Genomic DNA, 25,729 nt, shown 5'->3' on the forward strand with positions numbered 1-25,729 from the left:
TCTGCTAGTGTACATATTTACACACATTCGTTTAATTATAAACGAAAATCTAAGACATAAAATACAGAAAATATATAAAGCTTTTTTGAAACTTTCAATTGTTATTCTTCCAGAATTGGATGGATAGAAGGTAGTCGAAGATACGGGATTTGAAGATTGGAAGGGTATTAGAACTACAAATAAAGGAGGGAATAGAATTCCATAGGAAAGAGGAACGGATGAGGCAAGACCTACTAAAGGTTGTGGTTCGATGGGCAGTTACATATTAGTCTGAAGACCGTGAGCGGGTATTGTGTGAATGCACTGAGGACTTAAATTGAAGGATATCTGAGATGTACGATGGACAGCGGGATTGAATAACTTGATAGAGAAAGGAAGCGAGGACGAAGGAGGGGTAAAGCCACTTCAACTCTTCATAAAATCGGGTGACAGAGGCGTCCCTGGGGACCCCAAAGATGAATCGTACAAAGCAATTATTTAACCGTTTTAATTTTGCTTCGAGATCCCCGGAGACACCCCCGTAAACCACACAGCAATAGTCAAAGTGGAGGAATATTGAGGAAGTAACCAGGAGCCTGCAGGTTTCAAAAGGAAGTAGGTGACAAAGATAATTTAAACGCTTCAAGGTGGAAAAGATTCGACGGGAAATATCACAGACGTGATTTTTCCAGGAGAGTTTGGTCTATAGTGACACCAAGGTTTTTAATGTATGAATGGAATTGTATTGGATTGTTGTTTAGGAATAAGGTTGGAATATGAGGAATAGTTTTCAGGAAGTGATTGGATGCTATTACGATTGCCTTAATCTTCTCTGCATTCAACTTAAGCTTGTTTTATTGTCCCCACTGACTAATTCTATTCAAGTCTTCTTGAATCTTCTCTGTAGCAACTAATAGGTCAGAAGGTGGGAAGGAAAGGTAAATTTGGAAATCATCTGCATACAAATGGTATTGAGAATGTTGGATAAGGATGGGAAGGCCATTGATGTAGATAGCAAAAAGGGTAAGGGATAGCGATGATCCCTGAGGGACACCACAGATGAGGGGCAGTCATTGATGGAGGTTTATCAGGAACCACTACGTACTGGGAATGATCGAAAAGGAAGGATTGAAACCAGCGCAAAACAAAGTTAGATAGAGGAAGGTTTCGTAGTTTGGTAAGAAGGATGTTGTGGTCAACCGTGTCAAATGGTTTAGAGAAATCAAGGAGGAAGAGGATAGTAAGGTTTTGGTGTTCCATGGCAGTTTGGAAGTTATTTTAAGGAGAGTGGATTGTGTTGAATAGCCAGGTCGAAAGCCGGATTGGAGGGGATTGATGAGAGAATGTTCTTCTAGGAAGTTTGAGAGTTGGTTTTGAACAAGGCGTTTTAACGGTTTTGAAAGGTTAGAGAGGAGAGAAATAGGGCGGAAATCATTAGGTGAAGAAGGATTTGAGATTTTATTTAATGGTTGAACTAAAGCGGTTTTCCAATGAGAAGGAAACGTGGCATTTTGCAAGAAAAAATTCTATATATAATAAAGTATGGGGATAAGTACTAGGAGACGGGATTTAATCAACTTAACAGGAATGTTGTCTGGTCCATGATCGTTGGTATTGGATCTTAGAATAGTGGCTAGTAATTCTTCGTAAGATATTTGGGAAAAAAGGAAGTTTTCAGAATTGAAGGTGTTATTTGTAATATCAGTAAAGATTGATGGATCAGTAGCATGGCCTGTGATATGGTTGTTGAGATCGTCAGGTTTTATTAGAAGGGAGGTGAAGTTATTGAATTCTGGTAGGGATAAATTTTGGAGTATTTTCCACTTGGATTTGGAATTGGAAGCATTGGAGAGGGCATGATGAATGTGAAGAGATTGAAAATCATCTGACCTAACCTCTTGAAAAATTAAACCATTATTCAAGAATAACTGAGTACATTTTAGTACAGGCACATCTGTTCTCGAGGGGATAATTAGAGAAAATGAAGACGTGATGCACTCCATGATGAAACTACACTATCTTTAAAATGTGTTAAGTAAAAATGTGCAACTATTAAAGCAAATCAGTGATAAATACAATGATGTTTAAAAATTAAAACATATGATAGACATGAATAGCCAGTTCAATGCAATGACAAAAAAGTATATTTCTTATCTATTTTCTAGTGTTATGAGGGAAGACACGACCAACCTCTGAAAGATCAACTAAAACCTTAGGAAAATTACACAAAGAAATGAGTAACTTGAGAAAGACCTCATCTCCATTTACTGTTTAGCTACAAGGCTCATCCAACAACACAATTAGCAGTACTCTAAATTCATAAATACAAAAATCATGAATAAAATTTATAGCAATGTTTTAGGACAGTTTCCAAGTTTATGAATAGGAACCTGAAAATTACTTTTTTTTTTTTTTTTTTTAGAGAAATATTTCTCAAGTAAATAGATTTGTTGATTAAAGACTTCAAGCAGTGTAATTGCATAGTTATCTTAATTAAATTACCTTCATCAGCTGAATCTTCAGTATCTTCAAAAATACATTTTTTAACCAAAGTAGGTCGTGGGGAGACAGGAATTTTAAATTTCTTAGAAGAACTAAATAAATTCAATCCCTTTGGCAAAATACTACTTTGAGATTTGACATGTTCTGGTGTCTTTACATTTTTAACACCACTGTCATTTAGTTCTTTGTAAAGCTTAGGTTTATCTGAAAATAAAAGCAAAAGAAATTTTATTCCACATAGAAAAATCAATAAATAAAACTGTTTACAGATTAATGCTGAATTAACTATACTAATAATTGCAAAAACCTTTTTCAAATAGGGTGTATAGCAAAGTAGTTAAAAGAAATTTTTATATTATTTATAAATTTTCCCATACCCTTAAATTCCCTAAGTAATCATAAAACTAATCCATCTTTTCCTACTTGTTTCAATTGAATAAAGATCATTTCTAAAGTTAAATTTGTTGTAAGAACATTGATAGAGGTGCAAAGATTATTTTTGTGTAAAAAAGATTGTTTTTAAATTTGAGCTCCTTAGATTATTTGGCACCACCAAGCCTCATGACAATAATAATATGTAAGATTGGCAGACAACCTGTTACAGGTTAAATGTTCAAGAGAAAAAAAAATAGACTGATTATTTTTTCGGGCTTTGTTATAATGATTCCTGAGATGTGGGAGTAAAAAACTTCTAATTAGTCTCCATTTTGAAACAAAATGGTGGATAATTAAATCGTGTTTCGAGAATCATCTTGGAGTGTTACCTTTGACTTCAGAGCAAAATCTAAAAAAAAAAAATGGCCCAGCACTCTAAGAGAAAAGCTAAGAATAGCAAATTGCGAAGTTAAAATTTATATATTTATTATTAATTCCCGCCTCTACCCCAAGTCATTGGTTGATTAAATTGTTATTATTAAACTCTACTATAAAACTTAGAGCAGAGAAGCAGGTGGATTCTAAAATAATACGTTTTATTGTTCTGATTGTTTGTTTGGCAATGGATGCTCATTAGGCTCCTGTCCTCACAGTATCTGTGAGAAAATTTGTAGTGACCGATAGGAAAACGACTAAGGAAGACCACTTCTCGTCTTGATCGTTGGTTTGCATGTTCTCCAGCAAATGAAATTATTTTTAAATTTAATAATCCTTTAACTGGAAGATTCTTATGGTATTATATGGATTTAGTGAATGACACAATTTCTTCCTTATTAAATTATAATAGTTTATTTCATATCATACAGCAACGTTTCGGGAGATTTCCCCATCTTCAGGCTGTTGATAACAAAAACCTATATATGATATATAATTTTCTCCTATTTGTCTTATTTGCTAATATATTATAATATTAATGTCATTATTGAGTAAAAACTTTCTATTAGTCATACATTGTAGGAGAATAATTACCTTTCTCAGAAAGGTAATTATTCTCCTTTCTCAGAAAGGTAATTATTCTCCTACAATGTATGACTAATAGAAAGTTTTTACTCAACAATGACATTAATATTATAATATATTAGCAAATAAGACAAATAGGAGAAAATTATATATCATATATAGGTTTTTGTTATCAACAGCCTGAAGATGGGGGAAATCTCCCGAAACGTTGCTGTATGATATGAAATAAACTATTATAGTTTAATAAGGAAGAAATTATTTTTATTTCAAGTAGCTTTGCACCAATCATTCCCCAATTTCCATCACATTTTTCTCAGTAGTACTTTTTTTCACTCGATAACCATTAACTATGACAGTATCTGTACTGCATTTATAAATTATATTGCATGTGTGTTTATCAAGATTTAATAAAATAATGTACTAAGCAGATAACCCCAAAAATATAAAATTCAATTCAATATTTTAAAAAATGCAAAACAACAAATCATTACTCACAGATAACTGGAGATGGTTTTTCATAAGATAGCCAGTCAAGAGCAGTTGAATGGTATGAGATTTCTTCTTTCAATATTCTACTGCATGTATCTACTGATTGAAGTACCATGTTGCTGTACATCGAGGCTACGTCAGTTTCACCCAAATTTGCATGAACTAGTGTTAGGTTTAGATAAAATCTAATTTTGATTTCATTATACCTATTCGGTACATCAGAGAAATATTTACCAATTTTTTCATCTGCAAACTCCATGAGCGATTTGCCAACTAAAAAATACAAAATTAAAAATATTGGTTTAAAGAAAAATAGCAACCAGAATGTGTAAAATAGAGATATGGGCAGTAATATAAGTATATATCTAAAAGTATATAGATATACACAAAAACTTAGGTTTCATTTTACTAGAATTACAATTAATCACAAGTATTAATTGATTTATTATTCAAAGCAACTATAAAAATATGAGTATAAAAAAAAAAATACTATAATTAAGAGTTACAATTTAACATGTTGAGCATGAAGGAACAAATGAGTTTTTACATAAGCCCTAGAATTGTTGTCAGTAAAAAAATTGTTACTTTTTATAAATAAAAAATGAATAAATAGTACCATTAAAACATTGAACATTACAGCAAAAAAAAAAGTCAAAATTACAAATTTATTTACTATTATAGTATAGAGCAATATACTCGGCACCCTGGTTTTTGGTACTCGAAATATGAGCCAGAGCAATATTCTTACTTTGAAACTAAATTTCCTCATTTATATATTTATGAAACACAAACAAAAAAATTCACATAATAATAAAAAGAAATGCTCACGATGCACCTAACACCTGTTTAAAAAACTTCTAAAAAAATCATAAATAACAACATTTCTAATAAGACCTCCCTCAGAACTTAGGCAATTTTTGTCCATCAGTTATCAAAAATGAGATGTAACTGTTAGGACCTGAATTTAATAGTAGCTGTATTATTTTATCTTCAACCATCGATGTTATTCTTACAAAGATAAAGGCTCTATGAATCTATTTGAGAGATATCTGTAATCCACATACCAAAGTACATCCCAATAAGAATATTCAATTTTTTTTTTTAGATTGCACTAGATACTAGATAGTATAAGAGCCCAAGAGGAGAAAAAAGGCAGTTAACTCACCTCACCCCAATTCTTGATTACTTTAATGAAAACTATGTATAATTACTAGTCAAAATTGATGAGTCAGCCAAGTATAGGTAGGGGGAATAAAAAATGGCAGCTGTTTCAAAGCGATAAAAAAAAAAAATTTTCATTCGGAGCTCTATATCATAAAAAGTAGTTACAACACAAGAAAACCTAAGATATGTCATTTAAAGAAGAGTAAATTTGCTAAAATATGAGCCCTAATAGAGTTATTTACGTTAAATAGTTTTCGAGATATAGCTTTTTAAAAAGCAACATTTCACAAAAATGTTGTATGCGACATACTGAAAGATCAGTAGTTAGTGAATTTATTTTGAAAAATTTATATATCAAAAACCATTAGACTTACAGATGTCTATTAGCACTCAAATTAAAGCTAGTTTAATGAGCTATAAAGTAATTTATGATGTTTATCTTCATAGGAGTAGTAGTTTTCATTAAATTTTCTAAAATAAATAGATTTATAGTTGTTCGGACAAATATTCATTTGCCAAATTTATATTCCTATGTGAATATCATAAAAACTACTACCCCTACGAAGAAAAGTGTCATGAACTACTTACTTAATTTACAGTAAGTTAAATTTCCTTTGTTTTGAGTGATGGCAGACATATGTGCGTCCAATGGTTTCTGAAATGAAGTTTTTCATAAAATAAACTTATTGTTCGAACAACTATAAATCAATTTATTTTAGGAAATGTTATGAAAACTACAATTCCTACGAAGGTAAAGGTCATAAACTTCTGTATAGTTGATTCAACTAGCTTTAATTTGAGTGCTCATGGACATCTGTACGTCACATAGTTCCTGAGATATAGATTTCTCAAAATAAATTAACTAACCACTAGTCTTTCAGTAGATTTTTAAGAAATTTTGCTTTTTAAAAGCCATATCTCGAGAACTATTGGACGTAAATAGCTCTTTTAGGGCTAATATTTCAGCAAATTTACTCTTCTTTAAATAATGTTCTCTTAGATTTTCTAGTGTTGTTGGTAGTTTTTAAGATATAGATCTCTGAATGAAAAATTAATGTTTTTTTAAGGTTTTAAAACAGCCACCATTTTTTATTTCCCGTACCTATACTTGGCCGACTCATCAATTTTGACTAGCAATTATACATAGTTTTCATTAAATTAATCAAAAGTTGGGGTGAGATAACTGCCTTTTTTTCTTTCCGTCTCTTGTACTAAGACATCACAGACTAAATACTAAAGAGAAATAAATGATTAAATAATAAATACATTACTTGTGAAAATATGTTTAGCGAGATCGTGAGCACCAGCAGATAATGCAAATATTCCTTTGAGTGTAAACGCTTCAATAGTTAAGAGTGAAAAGTCTACATTTTCGCAAATGAGACAACTGCAATCAAGTGAGTGAGAAATAATCATTGGCTTTTTGATATCTTTTTCAGAACTAGTCTGTGAAAAATAGTAGCCGACTTCTAATTTGTCAGATTCGTCTTTTACTTTCACAGTATCCAGCTCCAGAATAGAGTCGAGACCAAGAAGCTTTTCATTGGCTTCTGTCCTGTTGCCCGTCAGAAGATCAACTGCACCAAGAAGAGTAAGAAATTCACAAACCCTACAAAATAAAGCATAAAGTATTGCATTATAAATTAAGAATTTACTATATCAGTGACTACTAAAAACTGTAAATCCATAAAATCGATTTTGTAAAAAAAAATTGATCAGAAGAATTCACTAAAAAATACATATATTCACAGTAGAGCTTTTGATAATCTAACTTAGATGGGACCAGGGTTAGATTAGAACATATAGAAGGTCTAACAAGAGATGAAAAAACCGGTGTACTGCATTTTTATAACTTTTTTTTCTTCACTACATAGTGTATTTATAAAAAATTTAAAGAATATATAATTCATAAGATAGTAATTTACATAATTAGAGATATAAAAGAAATACAGTATGTAAGTTGTTTCTTTCCAAAATCCACTCAACCCATTTGATATCAACTGTATTTGGATGAGTATCCAAAATGAATAACTCACATAATAATAATATGTTATGGTACACAGTTTATATACATACGATTCATGAAAAACTAATGTATGTATTTAATGATTACATCTAAAAAAAAAATTAATTTTTTAAAAACTCAATTATTTTTACATAATACTCATTCCAAAATCCTTGCTGATCTATCTCACTATCTCTTAGGCATCAAAATATCTTCATCTGTAGATTATTCATGCTCTTTAACATATTTTAACACAATCTCAAAATTACTACTGAAAGGAAAAAGGGTATTTCAACTAAATTAACGTTTTTGGAAAAATGTACACCATAAACCCACCAGCACAGACACCCAGTGTTCCAGGATCATTAAGTGATCAATGGGGCAATGAGATAGTCGGACTACTTTTAGGATTAGACTAGAGGAAGTCTATTTACTACTGTGTATTGTATTTATACATATTTTTTTAAAATAAGAAAATATCACTTTATGCAAGCTACTTGTAAACAATAACAGAATAAAGATAAATTCTAGACATTCAAAATAATTTGATATAACATACCTTATGGGTAAAGCTAATCGTTGGGCAACAGTCAGCTGTTTCTTTGCATAACATCGAGCATGCCTTACTAATCTCAAATCGTAGTACATTTTACCGATGATAACTGAATATTCTAATAGCAGCCATTGTAAAATACATTTTTCACAAAAAGTTTCTGAAAATTACAATCCATATTACAATTTAGCTAAATTAATCTACATTAAGGCATAACAACATAAATGTATAAACAACTGAATACAAGAAAAAAGTTTCTAAACTTCAAGAGAAAATTAGTAGATCATATTGAAGTTATTATGTTCACACTAGGATGCATATCATTATGGTGTATTTATACTCTCCCAACAATCTTGTTACTTTTCAGCATAGCTAATAAATATTTCCAGCTCTCTGAGGTATCATAGAACATTATATTTCCAGCAGTATTAGTATATTTTCCTTTTCCCTCATTAGTTATCCCTTCGTAAAACTACTTGGTGATCCTGTTTTCCTGTATTAACAGTATACGATTCAACAGTTTGAAATATATCTTTAGATATATTTTAATAATTCTACTGTTATACACCTCATCAATTTCTCGGAGTTATATAATATTCCATCAATGAACAAGTTAGTTGGTTTATTTAAGGACAAATTTTTCCATCATATGAGATCAATGGTTTTATTAATCATGAATTATACATCAGCTTCCAACTGAGTTATCTTACCATTGTATATTACAGTACGGAAAACTATTATTAGATGAGTTATGCTACACTTAACTCGCTAACTAATATTTTCCCAAATTTTACATTCTTCAATTTTGTCCTATTTCTTTTTATTATTATTATTATTTTTTTTAGAACTCTATGATTGTGTAGACTATGCATTAATATAACTGAAGTATCTGTTTGACACAAGAATAAAGTTAATCATACAAGTTGAGTAATTTTAGTTCAAAGAGTTTGCTATTGGGTTATAAATCCATATTTTATAAATTTACCTTGAAACTAGATTAAGACGACTGTCTAAAATTAAAAAAAAATTTATTTCAACTAACAATTTAATGAAGAATACTTACTCCACCTCGAATTCTTAATCAAGAAAAGAATACTTTCAAATATCTGTACCAATATATAAAGTGTAAACTCGGATCTGGAGGGTGTTAAATCTAATTTATCTTTTTTAAGGTAAAAGAGGAGCATCTTATACTGGGCATTGACTAGAAATAGTCTTTTGAGTACGCATTCATCTAGTTCTTCAATCGCCTTTGCAGCTTCATCCAACTAAAAAAATAAAAAATGGAAGTAATATAATTTGATCAAGTTAAAAATTCAATCGTTAAAAACTTCTTTATTAAAAAAAAATTAAAAGCCTTTTATTGAATTAATAGAAGCAGCAAGCGATAAATGGAAGTAATAATAAATTGAGGCAACTATATAGTTTTCAAAATGCCTTCATTTTTTTTTACTATAAAATATTTTTGTTTTATTTTTCAGAAGTTCAAAATGTTCTACATCACCTAGCAAAGCCATATTGGCCAGAAGTATCAAAATATAGTAAATCCAGTATCAAAATGGGTTCAAACAAAAAGTATCGGATTGGGGTCAAGTCATACAGTGCCTCCTGTAAAGTTTTTGAAAATTAATTGAGCCATTTTTGGAACTAACCACCTCAATGCAGCAATAAATAAGCTCCTAAAACATTTTTATGGTTGCATTGAATTAGAACTCATTAAGAATGTTGATGGATGAATTCGTTATGAAAAGCTTACACAAAATATTAATAATAAGGATGAAGCAAACATTGAAAAAACTCAAAAAAATAAGAAATATAGGAGAGTTTTGTCGGTAGGTGAGTGAGAACTTTCCGTGATTCAAATATTTCACTTACAGAAGAAGTGGGTCCAGCCCACTTCAACCTTAGAGGTGAAAAAAAAAGAAGAAAACCACCACCTGGAAGACCTCTGGAAGATGGAAGCAACCCTAAGAAGAGATGTATTGATGTGAAACATTAATTAAATTTATCTATATCGTTTAGTTACAATAGTGAGTTGTTACACAGTTATGCATAACATCCCACTATTGCAAACAAGCATAATACTCAAAAGGAAGGGGAAGGGTGGAGGATAAATAAATATAACTACAAACCTTTTGATTCATGACTAAGTTTCTTCCCAAATTAATAAAAAACAATGAGTAAATATAACTCTTTTTACTGATACTAGTTTCATTTCTGACCAATTCTTCAGCCTCTTTCAACCAAGTTGAATCAACATTAGTGTGCAACGTTAATAGCTCGGTCACAGCTGCAAAAAAGATCACAAAATTATACATCATTTTTCAAAACCTTGAATTTATGATTAATTAGTGTAATTAGAACAAAAAAAAAATTAACCATTTCTTGTGAATATAATACAAAGAATATTATTTTTCTGATAAATAAAATTTAAATTGCATAATCTTTTTCTTTTAACTACACATTGTACATCGTATGTTTTGTTCTAATTTGAATTTTTAACTTACCATAATTAATAAATAATAAATTAAAAACCTCAATATTTATGGATAAAAATAATACTATAGGTCTTGAGTTTCCCAATATATTAAAGGCTGTTTGGTTCAGTAGTTGGTGAGAAAGTGCTGTTTTTTTTTGTTTTTTTTGTTTCAACAGTTACACATGGTTAAGTGATCACCTCATTGATTCACACTCAATCAATAGATATAGATATTTTTTATACCTATTGAATAGAAATAAAATATTGTACAATAAGTAATTACCTAAAAGTTGGTATTTGTGATTCGAAACTTTCTTTGCAAGCTTATAAATGGTTTCCCAAACTTGTTTTTCCTTTATTCTATAGGAATATAGACGACAAATATAGGCCATTCCTTTCATATATCTGAAGTGAATCAAATAATTATCATCTGACATAACCTAAAAATATTAAGATCAATCGTTATTTAATCAGTGAAGACCATACCTTTTTAAGTCAATAATTGATAATTTTAAATACACAAATGATTCAGTATAAAAAATAGATGTGTGGTAAACATTAGCAAAAATCATTATATTGTCTTAGGAAGGGAAAATGGAAGATCTAAGACCATAACATTATTATGATGGGGATGTACGGGGTGTTGGACAAATAAAAAATGGATTTAGAACTAAATTAACATTAAAAGAAAATTTAAATGATAAAATTTCATTTCATTTCTAGCCAGAGTGAGAAGGTCCAATTTTTTTTCATAGTTACAGTACAAAATAAAATACAACATTGCAAGATTGGATTCCAACCATTTCTACCACTTCTGACTTGAAAACAATTAGAAGCTGCCTCAACATGCTTGGCCACCACAGTGTGTCATAAAATTAATTTTGTAAATATGAAAATTATTGTTAATTAGGTTCTAGAATATCCTAACCAACAAATATTTAGGAAAATAATAAAAAAAAGAACAAGATATTAAACTCTACATACAAGAATTTATTTATTTTTTTTTTTTTCAGCCAAGACTCCCATTGGAGTCCTATACTGCCTAACCATGGTTGTGGGTCAAAGTTCTTCATTTTGTGGGACCGCCACTTAATGAAAAAAGTCAACGTCCCAGGCCGGATTTGAACCGGCACCGCCAATAGACATCAAATTGGTAAGACTGTGTCTTAACCACTGAGCTATGGGCGGCCCAAAAAAGAATTTATAATCAACAGCATAAAATAAATTTATTAATTAAAGGAATCATAATCAATAAAATCATGAAGCCAAAAGAAAAAAAAATTGGATAATAGAAAAGAATCGGGAAAATATTACTCAATATTTTTTATAAGTTATTCAACCCCATATTGAATAAAAATATTATAAAAAATAATGAGAACAATCAGAATAAGAAGACCAATGATCAGAACTTATTAATTTATGAACAGAAATACTTACTATCTTTTCTGCTAACTCCCAATAATAAATGGCTTTAGACATTTTTTCAAATAACTGAGTTTGTTCTGTAACTTTGAGAAAGGAATAAGCTGGTGTAACATTGCTGGCACCTCCTTCAATGACAGGGACTTCTTCCTTTTGAGGTACATTCAAAAATTGTAATTCTTCCTAGAAAAATAGAGGATAATTGTTTAAAATATTTTGGTTTTCAAAAGAAAAAAGTCATAAAATAATACTATGGATACTGTATAACAAAGTTAACAGATTACAGTAAAAACAGAGAATAAAGTAGTAAAATAAAACTACATTTACATATTAATCCTCAAAATCTCTTGAAATATATCAATCAGTATCATATACAAGGTCATTAGAAAAGACATTGAGAAAAAATAAGGTGTATTTAAATTTCATTACAAAATCTACCCATTCATTATCAAAATATTGGACCTCATTGTCAATAACCCAATCCTATTTTTCAACAAGATGTAAAATTTCATGGTGGTTCTCCTCACATCCTGATTTTACATCCATGTTTTTTTTAGAACAGTGGACTCTCGCTTAGCCAAATTAATTAAAACCAAGTGTGCTGGGATTAACAAAAAATCAGATAACCGAAGGGAAAAAAAGATCACTTCATACATAACAAATAAAATTATAAATATAATATGAAGAAGATGGGTCAGGGGTAAGGTAAAAAAAACAACAAAAATAGTAAACAGCTAATTATTTTCCTAGTTAACTATTTTTGTTCTATTTAACTGCAAACCTGACCATCTTCATCATACTTAAAAATTATAAATGTATTTTTAAATATATTTTCTTCTGAAATAATCTGAAATTTTTGTTTGTTAGGAACTTTAAATCATCTTTTTTTAAAGACTGACCGCATCAGCTTCAGCAATAGAATCTGAAAATCCAAACAAGAACACAAAAAAAAACTACATTAAATATGTTTTCCATAATCTAATTTTTCTGAAGATAAAGAACACTTTTCTAATGAAATCACTAATTTCTTTTTCATTGTATAATTTCGATGAAACTGAACATTTTTTGTATGAAAAATCAAATTAAATTTTAGAACAATAAGCTACTCTTAAGGTACATCTAGGCTAGGTAGATGCATACCAAACACAGATATCAAGACAAAACATCACATATCAAACTTATTGTTTATCTAGCTAATTTTGTTTTTATCCCATCATGTTTAAACATATCCTAAAGATATTCAAACATTACTCCATAAAAAAAAAAAAAAAAATCCCCAACAAAGATTGATAAAATGTAGATTTATCAAAGTTTTGGCGTGTTGGGTTGAAAACTACAATAAAGCATTCAAATCTTAAAGAAATAATTAAATTATAAAAAATCTGTGATCCTTTTAATATATTTTAAACAATAGTGGTGAATCTCAATTATGGTATAAACTAAAAATAATTCCTCTATTTTTGATAGTCAAGAATATGTACCTCAGCTTTTTTCCTTAACTCTACAATATCACAGCGGATGAGCTGGTAAAGAATATCACCAATGGCTAACCTCAGACTGCATAGTTTTCTATCATCAATTTCCTCAGCCTGTAAAATATCATTATGAATTACTCATTACATTAAGGCCCTTAAAAAAGTTTTACTTTTTTTATATAAGAGAAATAAATCTCATATTAACGTAACAAGGGAAAAGTTGAAACATATCATCAACAAACCTCTATTTTTAAGTCGTACGTCAATAGATTTTCTAACGATAAGTATAGATTTTTTAATGTTGGAATGTATTCATCAGAACTTATAGCATCAACAGTAGCCGTTACAATACTAGCCAATAGAGGCTTATCTTTTACTATCTTTGAGGCCACTCTATAAACTGCAACAACTGGACCAATTTGAAGTTCTCTGAAAAGTGAGAACTGACATGAGATGATGTTAAAAAAATAAAAATTATAAGAATTAAATTTTCATAAATTTTTTAAATTGTCATAAATATATGGTTGAGAAATATAAAACATATGGAAGACTGTAGAATGGTATTCTCTGTGCCAGACAATAAAATGTTTTAGACAAGTGTAGATTAAGATAACTGGAGGAAGAATCTAGCTGAGAAAGAAGTAAGGCCCATTTCACACTTACCCAGATGACGGGTGATGGGCTCCATTTTCTAGGCCATTAGTATAGAAACATAGAGAAAACTAAAATATAACATGGCCACCAGTTAGTTCTGAGCCTATTTCACATTAAACCAACAGCCAAGTGCCCAATCACACTTTATTGGAACAGGGTCGTTTAAATGATACATGGCAACCAGGTAGACGCTAAGAGGCAAACCAACAAATGGCGAGCAGCCAAGAAAATGGCTATGGAAGAAGCACTGAGAGGTAGAACAGCCATCAAGGAGAAGGCTCAAGAGGGAGTCTGTAGTCCTGAGTTCCAAAAGACTCCATTTAAATACAATGTAACTTAAATAAGAAACAAACATTTGGTTTGAAAAAAATATATGAAAATAAAAAATAAAAAAAATTTCAAAATTAATAACAAATAATGAATAAACACACTTTTATCATACTCTGACAGTCTAATTTATAAGTTTTTTCATCAGTCATAGTTTAAAAAGAAAAATAATATGCTATCTATTGAATCCAACCTCAAACTTTCACAGAAAAGAAGTCAAAAATGTTATTGCAAATTAAAAATGGTCCAAACTTCACTATTTTTACTATGAACAGTTTACTTTATTATTATTATTATTAACCACTTCCTTACTTAGCATTGGGCCTTGGCTCAGCAGATGGCAACCCTGATGAGAGGAGGAAATATGAAGAGGTTTTCACACTTGCCTGGACCAGCAGTTTTGTACTATGTAGGCAACAGTTATTTAAAATTTTAATTTGATTTTCATCTTCACATTTCACAGCGATTTGTCAATTATTCTTACTGATGACTAGTAAGTAAGTTATGATTTTATATTAGATAATATATTAGTTATATAAAAAATTTAACTTTTTTTTTTTTAAAGAATACATTTATATAAAAAGTTGTTTCTCCTTTTTGTTCTTGTTATCCACATAATTACACAGGTCTACAAAAAGAAACTTTTGAAAATATGATTTATTAATTTTGGTTGATCTTTATATTTTCTGAAATACTGAAACAGAAAATGAACTCAGTTTTCTTCAATTAAGTACAGCTTTTTCAACAGTTTCTTTGTACAAAACAAGATTATGAAAATCTTCTTCAACTCCTAGAGTACTCATTTGATTAACTTCAAATTTATATGATTTTAAACGGACATTAAAATATACCAATTAATAAAAATTGGGTTCTACTAGGTCCATTTGAAATTAAGATATAAAACAGTATCTTCATGATTATTTTCATAAAATTCAGAAACTTTTTAATACCTTCAAATATTTACTTAATGTTGTTATCAGAAAGAGAGAAAACTTGTCTTTCCAATGGTACTAAAACAGTTGAGTTAGGTATATGTTTGCACGAGTAATAAAAGTTTCAAGTTGAAATTTATAAGAATTTTGTTTGTAATTTTTTCCCTGTATATTTTTTCCTTTACTTTTTTTTTTTTTTAATTGATTAAAACTTCTTATGTACTCATGTAATAATTTCAAATGATCTGATAACGTACTTTTATAAGGAAAATTTACATCATATTTTCTAGGCGATTTGAGAAAATGGAACCCTTATGAATAAACCTCCAGTGAAAACAAAAAGGTGAAATTTGTTATTCTTATTTTCGTGTATCAATTTAAAACCTTTATTACTCGCACAAAGTTGAGGAAAGGTGGAACTGAGGTATGTATAAAGTATACTGTGTATGTATGATTCCATTTCTATGTGCCGTTAAATGGAAAGTTTGTAAGCAAGATTTGTTAAATGCAATGAATGTTAGAGTTTAGTGGTAATGAGGATAATAAAGAAAAAGGAAACTACTAAATTAGCATTCAAAGCATCAAACCTTACATTCTCATTTTCTACGATAATAAACATAAGTCTCTACAATCTAGTGTTTCTATCTTATGCCTTGGCCGAATATCCCATTATAAACTTTCCTACATTTTTACAAACTTAAAAGATTCTATATATATCAGATTCCATGCTCAACTCCTAATTGCACAGACTTATTAATTAATTTAATGATGATGGTAAATGATTGTTCTACACTTTTCACTATTTTGTATTTCACTTCTGCAAATTTCTTTACCATATAAGTACTACAATTTTATTTTTATTTATGATTATTATTTATATATCCAAATGACTCTACTATCAAGTCAATTTTTCAGTTTTTTATGTCTCAGATTTAAAAAGCTACTTAAAAAATAAAATGTTTTATTAGTTATAATAAAATGTTGCAGTGATTTCATTTACCTAATTTTCACAGCCAAAATTTTTTCAGAATCAACGAATTCCTTCATGAGTGTGTCTTGAGGCTGAACGGAATCCTTAATTGGTTCATGAAGTTCAACAAATGTCGATTCATTCGTTCTAAAATATTTACAAGGCTTTTGAGGCTTGTTCCTCAATGTTGGAAAGAGTAATAAAAAAACACTGAGCTCCCTCCCTTAACTGTTTAAATGATGAACCCAGTGAGACATTTTTAATTTTCTTTGTTTCAATCAGTAATGTAAAAAGACTATAGGAGTAATTCACACTCCATGAATGAACTCTTTATCTAAATATAAGACAAGAGAGAACAGGTGAGTGTGAAAGCAATGGCAGAGGCACTGGATAAATGGTACTAGTTATGTGGGAGCCCTGCTAGTATGAAATGGACCTGATACTGGTTCTTATTATGCAAGAAATGAACAAATGATTATTTCATATCAATACCATTTTTTTTTCAGTATATTACTTATAATATTTAGGATAGATGCTTTAGTTACATGCAGGCCAACTTCAGCTTTATAATCTGTGATTCTTCAACATGAACAAGATTTTTTATTAACAAGACAATTATTTAATTGGGTCTAAGTTAAGTTCGATTATAACAAAGAAACAATAATTTTTTTTTTCACAACCAACTTCCAGAGATAATTTAAAAACAAATACAAACAATACTATAGCTCTCAATCAAATATATAGATAAAAAAATGACACTGCTCTCACAATAAAATCTAGACCAGCAACAGGAACAGTTCCAAAAAATCAAAATTAAACTGTTAAACTCACTTTATTCAATAAAAAAATTGTAAACGAATTCCTCCATTGCTGCTAGAAAAATGCTCCAAATTATTTCACAATGATCAATTATTTAAATCAATAATCTATTATGTCAGTTAATAAAAAAACGAAGCAATAGACGGCTGGATTTGTTTTCTATTCAATTGCTGAGTCCTAAATTGAAACATAAAACCTCAAATTTTGAGGGGAGGTTTAATTTTCTTTTTTTCTGGGTCGATAACAAAATTTCTGACTGAAAATAATATACTAAACTTAAATATACTATCTATTTTTGACATCAAATTCAAAGAATTTTGTTCTGAGGCAAAATCTGGTTCATGAAAGTTTAACGTACATTTGCTAAGAATATTTCTTTTTAAAAATTTATTACCATACGTGCAGGCATAGGTTTACTGACATCCATTACTATATTCCTCTTCAATAATTGTTGAAATTCATTTACACCATTCATAACTCGCAAATATTAACAAGGATTAAAAAAATACCTGTACTTGGCATAGGCTCTGATCTCTTCTAAAAGGCAAAGTTCAATATTAATATTTTTCACTTTACATGGAGGCCACTTTTCTTCAATAATACTTTTTTCAGAGTTAATGAGGTCATAACATGTGGAATCCTAAAATTAAATACTAAAAATTTCAGAAAAGTATACAAACATTTATGTTTAATAAATGGAATTTGTGAAAAATATTATTCCATTATACCAGAAATTTGTTTTGTTTTCTCAACAAAATAAACAAAAAATATTCCAGTATGCCAACAATTTATTTTGTTTTCATAATTTCATTTATTGATCATTTTTAAAGCAATTGATAAGAAAATCTCAAGTACATGCAACAAAGAGCCATAATTTGGGTCCAGAAGGCACAAATAAAAACTGTTAAATAAAATAAGATAATTACCTAAGTGGGAAACAGTCAAGATGAATTACAATTTAAACATAACTAATGATGCTATGTGGCAGTTTAAATGCAGTAAAAATATGTTTAAAATGCTAGTATATATAGAATGTATATAAACAAGTGTAGAGAGCAGCAGTTCTCTGAGTTGTTCTCATTCCCCTAGGGGGGTGAAGTGGTTTAGGTAGGACTGAGAAAAACGAATGCATGTTTACGAGTGACACAGTCCGATCCTAATGTTCTAAAGATGGCTCTATGATTCCTGATTCTAAGCGCAATCATCTATGAAAGTGAGTTGGCTTTTTCTACACTACTTTCTATCAAATAAAAATCTCAAAATAGATTATGTGTTACAAATGACATGAGAGTTTCTGGTCAAAACAAAGCCAAATATAGAAGAACTAGTTCAGACAAACCACATGTATCGATTCTATTAAAATTATTATTTATATTTAACAATTACATAACATTTAATATTTTCTGAATACATGATTGTAAAAAAATGTATTATCTACTACCATTTTTTCTTTCATTAAAGAGGTCTTCGAGCTATCGAAGAATTTTTAAAGGAACTTCCACACAGGAAATTTTGAATTTGAGAATCGCTGGTATAGAGCCTGCAATATTTATTTATTTTTTAGAAATAACCTCGAAAATATTAGTTTGATACATCAATCTAATGCTTAAAACAGAGAGGAAAACACTTGAAAATATCAAATAAATTATTTAAAATCGAAAGACGCTTTAGCAAAAAGCAGTAAAGATTTCTTAAAACAAAAGGAATAACTAGAAATTCAACTATTTCCAGTTAAATTATACTACCTTAACATCCCATTCGTTGCAGATTTGACCCAAAACAGATATGCGTCTTTTCATTCCAAACTCCTTAACCATCCTAAACCATTAATTCTTAATCTTTCATCCTTAACAATCCCTGATAATCCTCCGAGGCGTCTGAAAAGAAGATGGCCACGGGACCTTCTAATTTAAATTAATGTTTGAAGTACCACCAATGGGTGGTTCCTGCCCAAGATTTTCAAGTGTATATGAAACATACTACATATTTACCTATTATATTATTTGTACAGTTGTAAATTGCATTAAATAAATAATTAAAAAAAAAAAATTATACTTTTTATTTTGCATAAAACTCCTTCTGAACTTTTTGAAAATTTATTAGTTTAATTATTCCTGTGGTAAGTTTTATTATATTATTATTTTTTCTCTCTTTAAATATATACATATATTTTTTAAATTGTGTATGTGTTTATTTAATTATATATTAATTGGTATTTAGTTCGCTCCTAAATCAGAATTTTACAATTAATTTATTTTTTAGCATACATGAAATTATGTGTCAATTTTATTAATTTTGGTAGTATAAATAAAATGTTTGAAGCAACCTCTGGCAAATGGATGCTCAATTGCCTTAGTTCTTTTTTGTTTGTTTTTCAATACTAATTGTATTTGTATTTTTTTTTTTATAAAAGAGCTTATTGTTAACACTAACCTTTGAATGATGGTCTGGAGAGTTCACTTTAATTTCAGCCCAAAACTTAAAAATAACAGTGATAAACTTGGGATGGACCCCAAGGAATGCGATTAAAGCAATTTGAGCTTCAGTTATTAGTCCTAATGCAGAATAACTATGTATAAAGAAATTCAGTAAATGGCCAAGTTTAACCTGTAAAATTAATCATGATACATTAACATCAGTTTTTATTTTAAATTAAATTATATTTACAAATCAAAATTTGCCAAAGTTTAATTTATTGTGATATTTTAAGATAAAGAAAAATCACTCAGAGTATAACTACAAGATTTAGTCCTAAAACACAGAAGAGAAAAAGGAATCAGAGATGAAACAAAATAAAAAAGAAAAGGCTTAGGATGCCATTATCTGGCTTCCAGAATATAGTAATTACTGAGGCATACTGATAGTAGTACTAGCAATAGTCAGGGTAACTAACGCTACCATGAGGTTGTCATCTTATACCAAACAGAGAAGGAGTATTAAAATTCATTTAATTACTGATTACTGATTACTGAGGCCTCTGTACTGTAAGAAGTATAATATATAATAATTGATTTCTTACTCAGTTAGTCAGAGCAGTCTTCACAAAGAATACATCACCAACTAGGATTCAGATGAGAAAATTTGTTTAACCAAATCGTAATATTTAATACTTAAAGGACGATAGAAAGTAGAAGAAGATGTCCCTGCTCTATTACAATGAAAGGCTAAGAACTCCGGTTCACAGATTTCAATGAAACATTTTTAGGTGATGTAAGGTTGAAAAATTTAGACATGAGATATTTAATACAATTTTTTATTGTTATTGTATGTCATCTTTGCTCTACATGTTTATTTAATAGTTATTATGTACCAAGTGATTTTTTTTTCATGAGGAATAAGAAAAAAAGATTGTTAACTGTCTTAAATGAGCTGAAGTGTATAAAAAATTACAAAAACCGATGTCACTTCCAGTAAAGCATACAAAAAAAAATTTGTTGAGAAAAAATCATGTCAGGTTCATTCTTAGCATCTTTTGAAACTTTTAATAGAAATTTTCATACAAATCAAAAATTATAAATATTTGGGTTTGATTTTTGGAGGACACTATTTTTCATCAGTTGTCCCTTGTTCATGAGACAAATTCATAATTCCTCACAATGTTGTCCAAATCCAACATAATTACAACAGCTGGAAAGCAGAATTTCTGTTTTTCAAACTATATGAATATCTTTTAGATTCAATGCTTTTATATGGCAGAAGAAAACAGTTTCAAATCAAGAAAAAATTCTAGGACGTTTTATTTTATATCTCTGGTAATAATTTGTTTATGAGGATATGGTTTGTACCATTGCATGTAGTTTAGATGATCCTAAACTCCTAAGTTTTGTGTAGATTAGTTACATCGTCTTGAGATTATTGTAATTTTTGTGATTTCTGAAACAAAGGCTCCTAAGGTTTCTAAGGACCCAGCATAAAGACAAAATCATTTTTTGATTACTATCAAAATTTGTATTTAATAGTTTTTTGAGGTGTGAAAAACAAATATAAACTTTATTTTTACATAAGAAAATATTTCATATCACCTCGGTAGTTCAGTTGAGCTAAATTATTTTAATATTGTATATTGCTAAATTATTATTTAATATTGGCATAAGGGGGGTAATAATATAGATACCATTCGATTTGTTTTCTGATGTAGAATAACAAAAAATGTTATTATTATAAAACAACTCATTAAAAAATATTTTCAAACGAAATAAATGAGTTGAAATGCACATTAAGCACAAAAATCGCCTTGGTTAACCTACATGGTAGGTAAAAATATTTTGTTTTTCAGAAAAAGCTATTCAAATTCGTTTTTAGACTCATCAAAAACCCTTAAATATGAATTATCAGGAAAAACAAAAAATATTTTCTAATTTTTGCAAATTCGGTTTTTGTAATTTTAAACATTTAAGCTCATTTTATACTAACAACAATCTTTTGTTTTTATACTATATGAAAAAACAAATTGATTGGTATATAATAACTATTAAATAGATGAAGAGCGGTATAGGATAATACAAAATTTCTAAAATTATGTATACTTTTTTCGGTTCCTAGAGCGCATTGGCAATCCTTGGGACAAGTGTATTATTTTTTGACCTAGTATCATAAAAAAAAAAAAAGTTTCATTAAAATCCCTCAGGCATATTTTCCGCTTGTAAGTAGAACTGAGACATGGGTAAGTTCAACAAGGGCATGCCTAATGATTTCAAACAGAGAGTAAAGATATTCAGATAAATATTTGAAACCTTCGGAGTTAGAATGGGATGCTGTTGGTTGTTCAACCTAGCCATTAAAAAAATGAGATAATAGAAGCATAGTAAGACACACAAATATAACTTAAGAAAAAACAGCGTAATAGAAAAAAATTGGAAGAGAAACAGATCTGAAGATATGTGAATACAAAAATTCATATCATGTACAAGTAACTAATAAAATTTAGCAAACATACCATAAGGGAATAATTCAACTTATCAAGAAAAATATTATACAAACAAAATAATACAAAAAATAGCACTATATAATACTCAATAATTGGATTAAAAATGGAATAAAAAAAGTAGCAATGAATTATATCTTTCTATTATATGTATCATATCAAAAAAATGTAATTTATAAATTTGTATATGTCCGATCACGGATTGATCAGTATGCTGTGTAATGTAGCAACCCGATGTATTTGGGCAGCATGATTGAATAAATTTCTTTCTCTCTCTCCATTCAAAAAGATAATTCAAATTTAATACAATTAGTTCAACTCAAATTTAAACAATGACTACTTTTTCTTTAAGCTGTTAAATATGTCTTTCTTTGTAGTAGTTTTGTGTGTTTATTTTTTGAACCAACAACAGAAGCATTGGATAGAGAAAATATCTCATGAGATTTACTGGAAACATATGTGCCTATAAACCAGGGTTTCTGAACCTATTAATGATCAACAGTATGTTAATGCTCACAACCTGCAAAATCTAAAAATAAATGTTTTCAACAAATTTAAACATAGGTTCTTATATTGTTCAATGAGTTTTTAACTTCATTATTGGTAGTTCCATTACCCTGAGGCAAAGGAAGATAGTATAGAAATTCAACTAAACTTTCGCCACTTTCCAACATAGCTGATTAAAAACTGGTTTCCATAAAAAAAAAAAAAAAATTAAGAAACTTCTGCCATACAACAAGAAGTAATTTTTAACACCCCCACTTAAGCACCATTGCTTTAAGATAAACCATTGTTATTTATTACTTTTTTATTCTAGAGAGATGTTTTTAATTAATACTAAAGTAAAAATAAAAAACAACATTCATGGTATTGGTTAATAAAATTCTAATAGAATTTTTAAATGAGTAATTTTTCGAGCAAATGCAGTACATTTGTAATACCTCAAAAGTTTCTAGAGAAAGGAATGAAGAATCCAAAAGCAAAATGCATTTCATCAAATTTTTTGATAATGTAGCTGCCTCCTTATAAAGTTCTAATTCTTTAAATGTTTGTATTACATTGATACAATAGTTGACTGAAACAAAAAAAATATTAGCATTAAATAATCATACAAATTATTAATAGAATAATCTGAACTTAAAACACTAGTTAATAAATCTGTAGGAAAATGGAAACACTTTGACGAAAAAAGAGACACGAAAATAGAACAGAAATACATGTTAAGTGAGACAAGATGAAGTGGTTTTAAAGAACAGTCATGGGATGTTAGGATATATTATAATAACATTCTATAGAGCCATATATTAATTAAATATTAACCATCAACTACTTAGAATGGGAAAAAAAAAATGTGGAGGTTAGTTTCAAAAGGTACTATATCAAAATTAAGGATTTTAATAAAATCATGCTAGATAACAAATTTTAGTAAAATTGTTAATACTATCACAAAAAAAAAATGATATCTCTTCTTTAAAGTTAACTTTGTTGTCATATATTATGATTTGATAAAACAAATAATATTAAAAAATAGAAAGGGCTGTCCGTAGCTCAGATGGTTAGGCATAGGTCTATCGATCTGAGATCTGCAGGCAGTGACGGTTCAAATCCGGCCTGGGACGTTGACTTTTTTCATTAAGTAATGGTCCCACAAAATGAAAAACTTGACCCCTCACTATGGTTAGAATAGGTTGGTCACCTGTAGATAACTAGGCAAACATCACCTTCACTGTGAATTTCCCAAAAAAAAAATTTTAAAAAACCTATGAGATTTACATAGTTTGTACCTTTCAAAACTATCATCCTCAAATGATCTAGCAGATTAAAAAAATAAAATAAAATAAAAGAAATACATACCTCCAAATTCGAATGTTGTTTTGTTTCCAGCAATCAAATTATCAAATTCTTTGAAGAACATTACTACGTACTTAAAAATACCACTAAGGGTAGATGACATTACTTTTGAAGTATTTAAAAAATACATTGCATTAGTAAATGCGTGGAGAAGCTCACTTCTCTTAGATTTTTCTTCAGTCATTTTAGATTTCGATTGAATATATATTTTTAACAATCCTGGAAAAAGCTGTTTCATCTTTTCATCATCCTTATGCAGCAATGAACCAATTTTTGTGCGAAAGGTAGATAAGCAAGCATGAATAAATGGAAAACTATCATTATTTGTTTTGCTACTAAGTAATTTACAAAAATCCTCAAAATATGAAGCAAAAGAACTCTCTGTACTGTACAAACACATCTGTAATGTTTTTTTTAATAATTCAAAATCAATAGCATTTTGTCCATTCATTAGTATTACAGGTGCTTTCATAGTAATTGCTTTTAAACAGTCTAAAAAAGCAAGCAAGGTTTTTATAGCCTCTTCGGAAAAGTCATTAATTTTAAAAACAAGTATGATATCAGAAAGAAGGTTCATAGAATATCGGACATTTTCTTCTTTTAGACTCCATTCTATATTAAGATCCACACTTTTTCTCAAATGATTAAGAAAATAATTTAAGGTTGTCAATGAAAACTTTACATAATCACCATGATTCAACAAATTCTGAGCTCTTCGTGAAAGGAAAAAAACTACTTGAAACAAATGACTAGTGGAAATAAATTCATTCAGCTCGGCAATCTTAAGAGTGAAACAAAAAGTTGTTAAAACCTCTATATCACAGGAATATGGTATTTTGTTGATATCTTTGCTAATGTCATTTAAATAATACACAAAGTATATAACAGTATTCGAAAGGACCAGGATTTCTTTCTCTTCCCATTTAACAAATGTTTTCTTCTTCTTAAGTTCAAAAAAATATTCACACAAATTTTTGGCCTCTAACAGCTTTGACTGAAAAATAAAATAAAATCATATTAAATTTTAGTTTTTATAAACATAACTAATACCTAAGACAAAAAGTAAAGTACACAAAAGATCAACTTAGAGTTCATGATGATAGTTTTTGTCAAAAAAATTTTTTCTAAAAAATATTTTTAAAATCAAAAGTAAATCATCTATTGTGTTTTGCTTTTTACTTTTTTTATATCTTTCTAGCAATTTCATGCCCTTATTCTTTCAAAAGGTTTAAAAAAAAAACTGTTGTAATGCAGTTTCTGTTTTTTCTATATTATAATAGTACCTATCAATACACTTACAAAGTATATTTAGAAACTCATAGAATATATACAGGTTATTTTCAATTAAAAATGTAGGTTGAGAGATTTCTTAATATACCAGAAAAAACCTCTGCTACAACGTTTTAAAAAGCTTTTACTCCGTCTTCACCCAGAATTGTTCCATTATATTAGATTGGCATAATATCCTTTCTCAAGGAAGGACAACAATAATCAAAACAGCACTAACAACTAAACATATGCCATATTCTATCTATTCTATATTTCAAGAATATGAATTGATTTTCACTTCAGTTAAGTATTATTAGAAAGTAAATAAAGTTTGGTAAAAGAATATAAACAAACAAGGTCTTCAAGGCCTTCTTAAACTGTCCAATTCATTATTTATATATATATATATATATATATATATATATATATTACACATACACAGAAATTACAAAATAAAAAAGATAATAAGACATTTGGGCGTAAAACATGGCATCTGAAATTTTTTGTGAATTTAAGTTTT

The 25,729-nt window shown here is 29.0% G+C and overlaps 1 protein-coding gene across 4 annotated transcripts in view; it reads right to left on the bottom strand.

Moving 5' to 3' along the window:
- Positions 1-2,481: 2,481 nt before the first annotated feature.
- LOC106692768 (uncharacterized) overlaps positions 2,482-25,729 on the bottom strand; it is a gene marked incomplete at its 3' end in the record, with an annotated part of 123,865 nt that continues 100,617 nt past the window's right edge. For 3 of the 4 annotated variants that reach the window (XM_067045821.1, XM_067045820.1, XM_067045818.1), the window contains 15 exon segments: positions 2,482-2,685; positions 4,372-4,638; positions 6,801-7,138; positions 8,094-8,247; positions 9,151-9,355; positions 10,220-10,377; positions 10,850-11,006; positions 12,004-12,171; positions 13,470-13,577; positions 13,706-13,892; positions 16,377-16,493; positions 17,675-17,805; positions 19,599-19,772; positions 23,031-23,164; positions 23,944-24,934. In XM_067045821.1, the coding sequence (XP_066901922.1) occupies positions 2,482-2,685; positions 4,372-4,638; positions 6,801-7,138; positions 8,094-8,247; positions 9,151-9,355; positions 10,220-10,377; positions 10,850-11,006; positions 12,004-12,171; positions 13,470-13,577; positions 13,706-13,892; positions 16,377-16,493; positions 17,675-17,805; positions 19,599-19,772; positions 23,031-23,164; positions 23,944-24,934 (3,493 nt within the window). 4 annotated transcript variants of the gene reach the window in all.

This window comes from Halyomorpha halys, unplaced genomic scaffold, assembly GCF_000696795.3.
Source record: "Halyomorpha halys isolate HHAL.00 unplaced genomic scaffold, Hhal_1.1 Scaffold71.1, whole genome shotgun sequence".
Taxonomy (NCBI): Eukaryota; Metazoa; Arthropoda; class Insecta; order Hemiptera; family Pentatomidae; genus Halyomorpha; species Halyomorpha halys.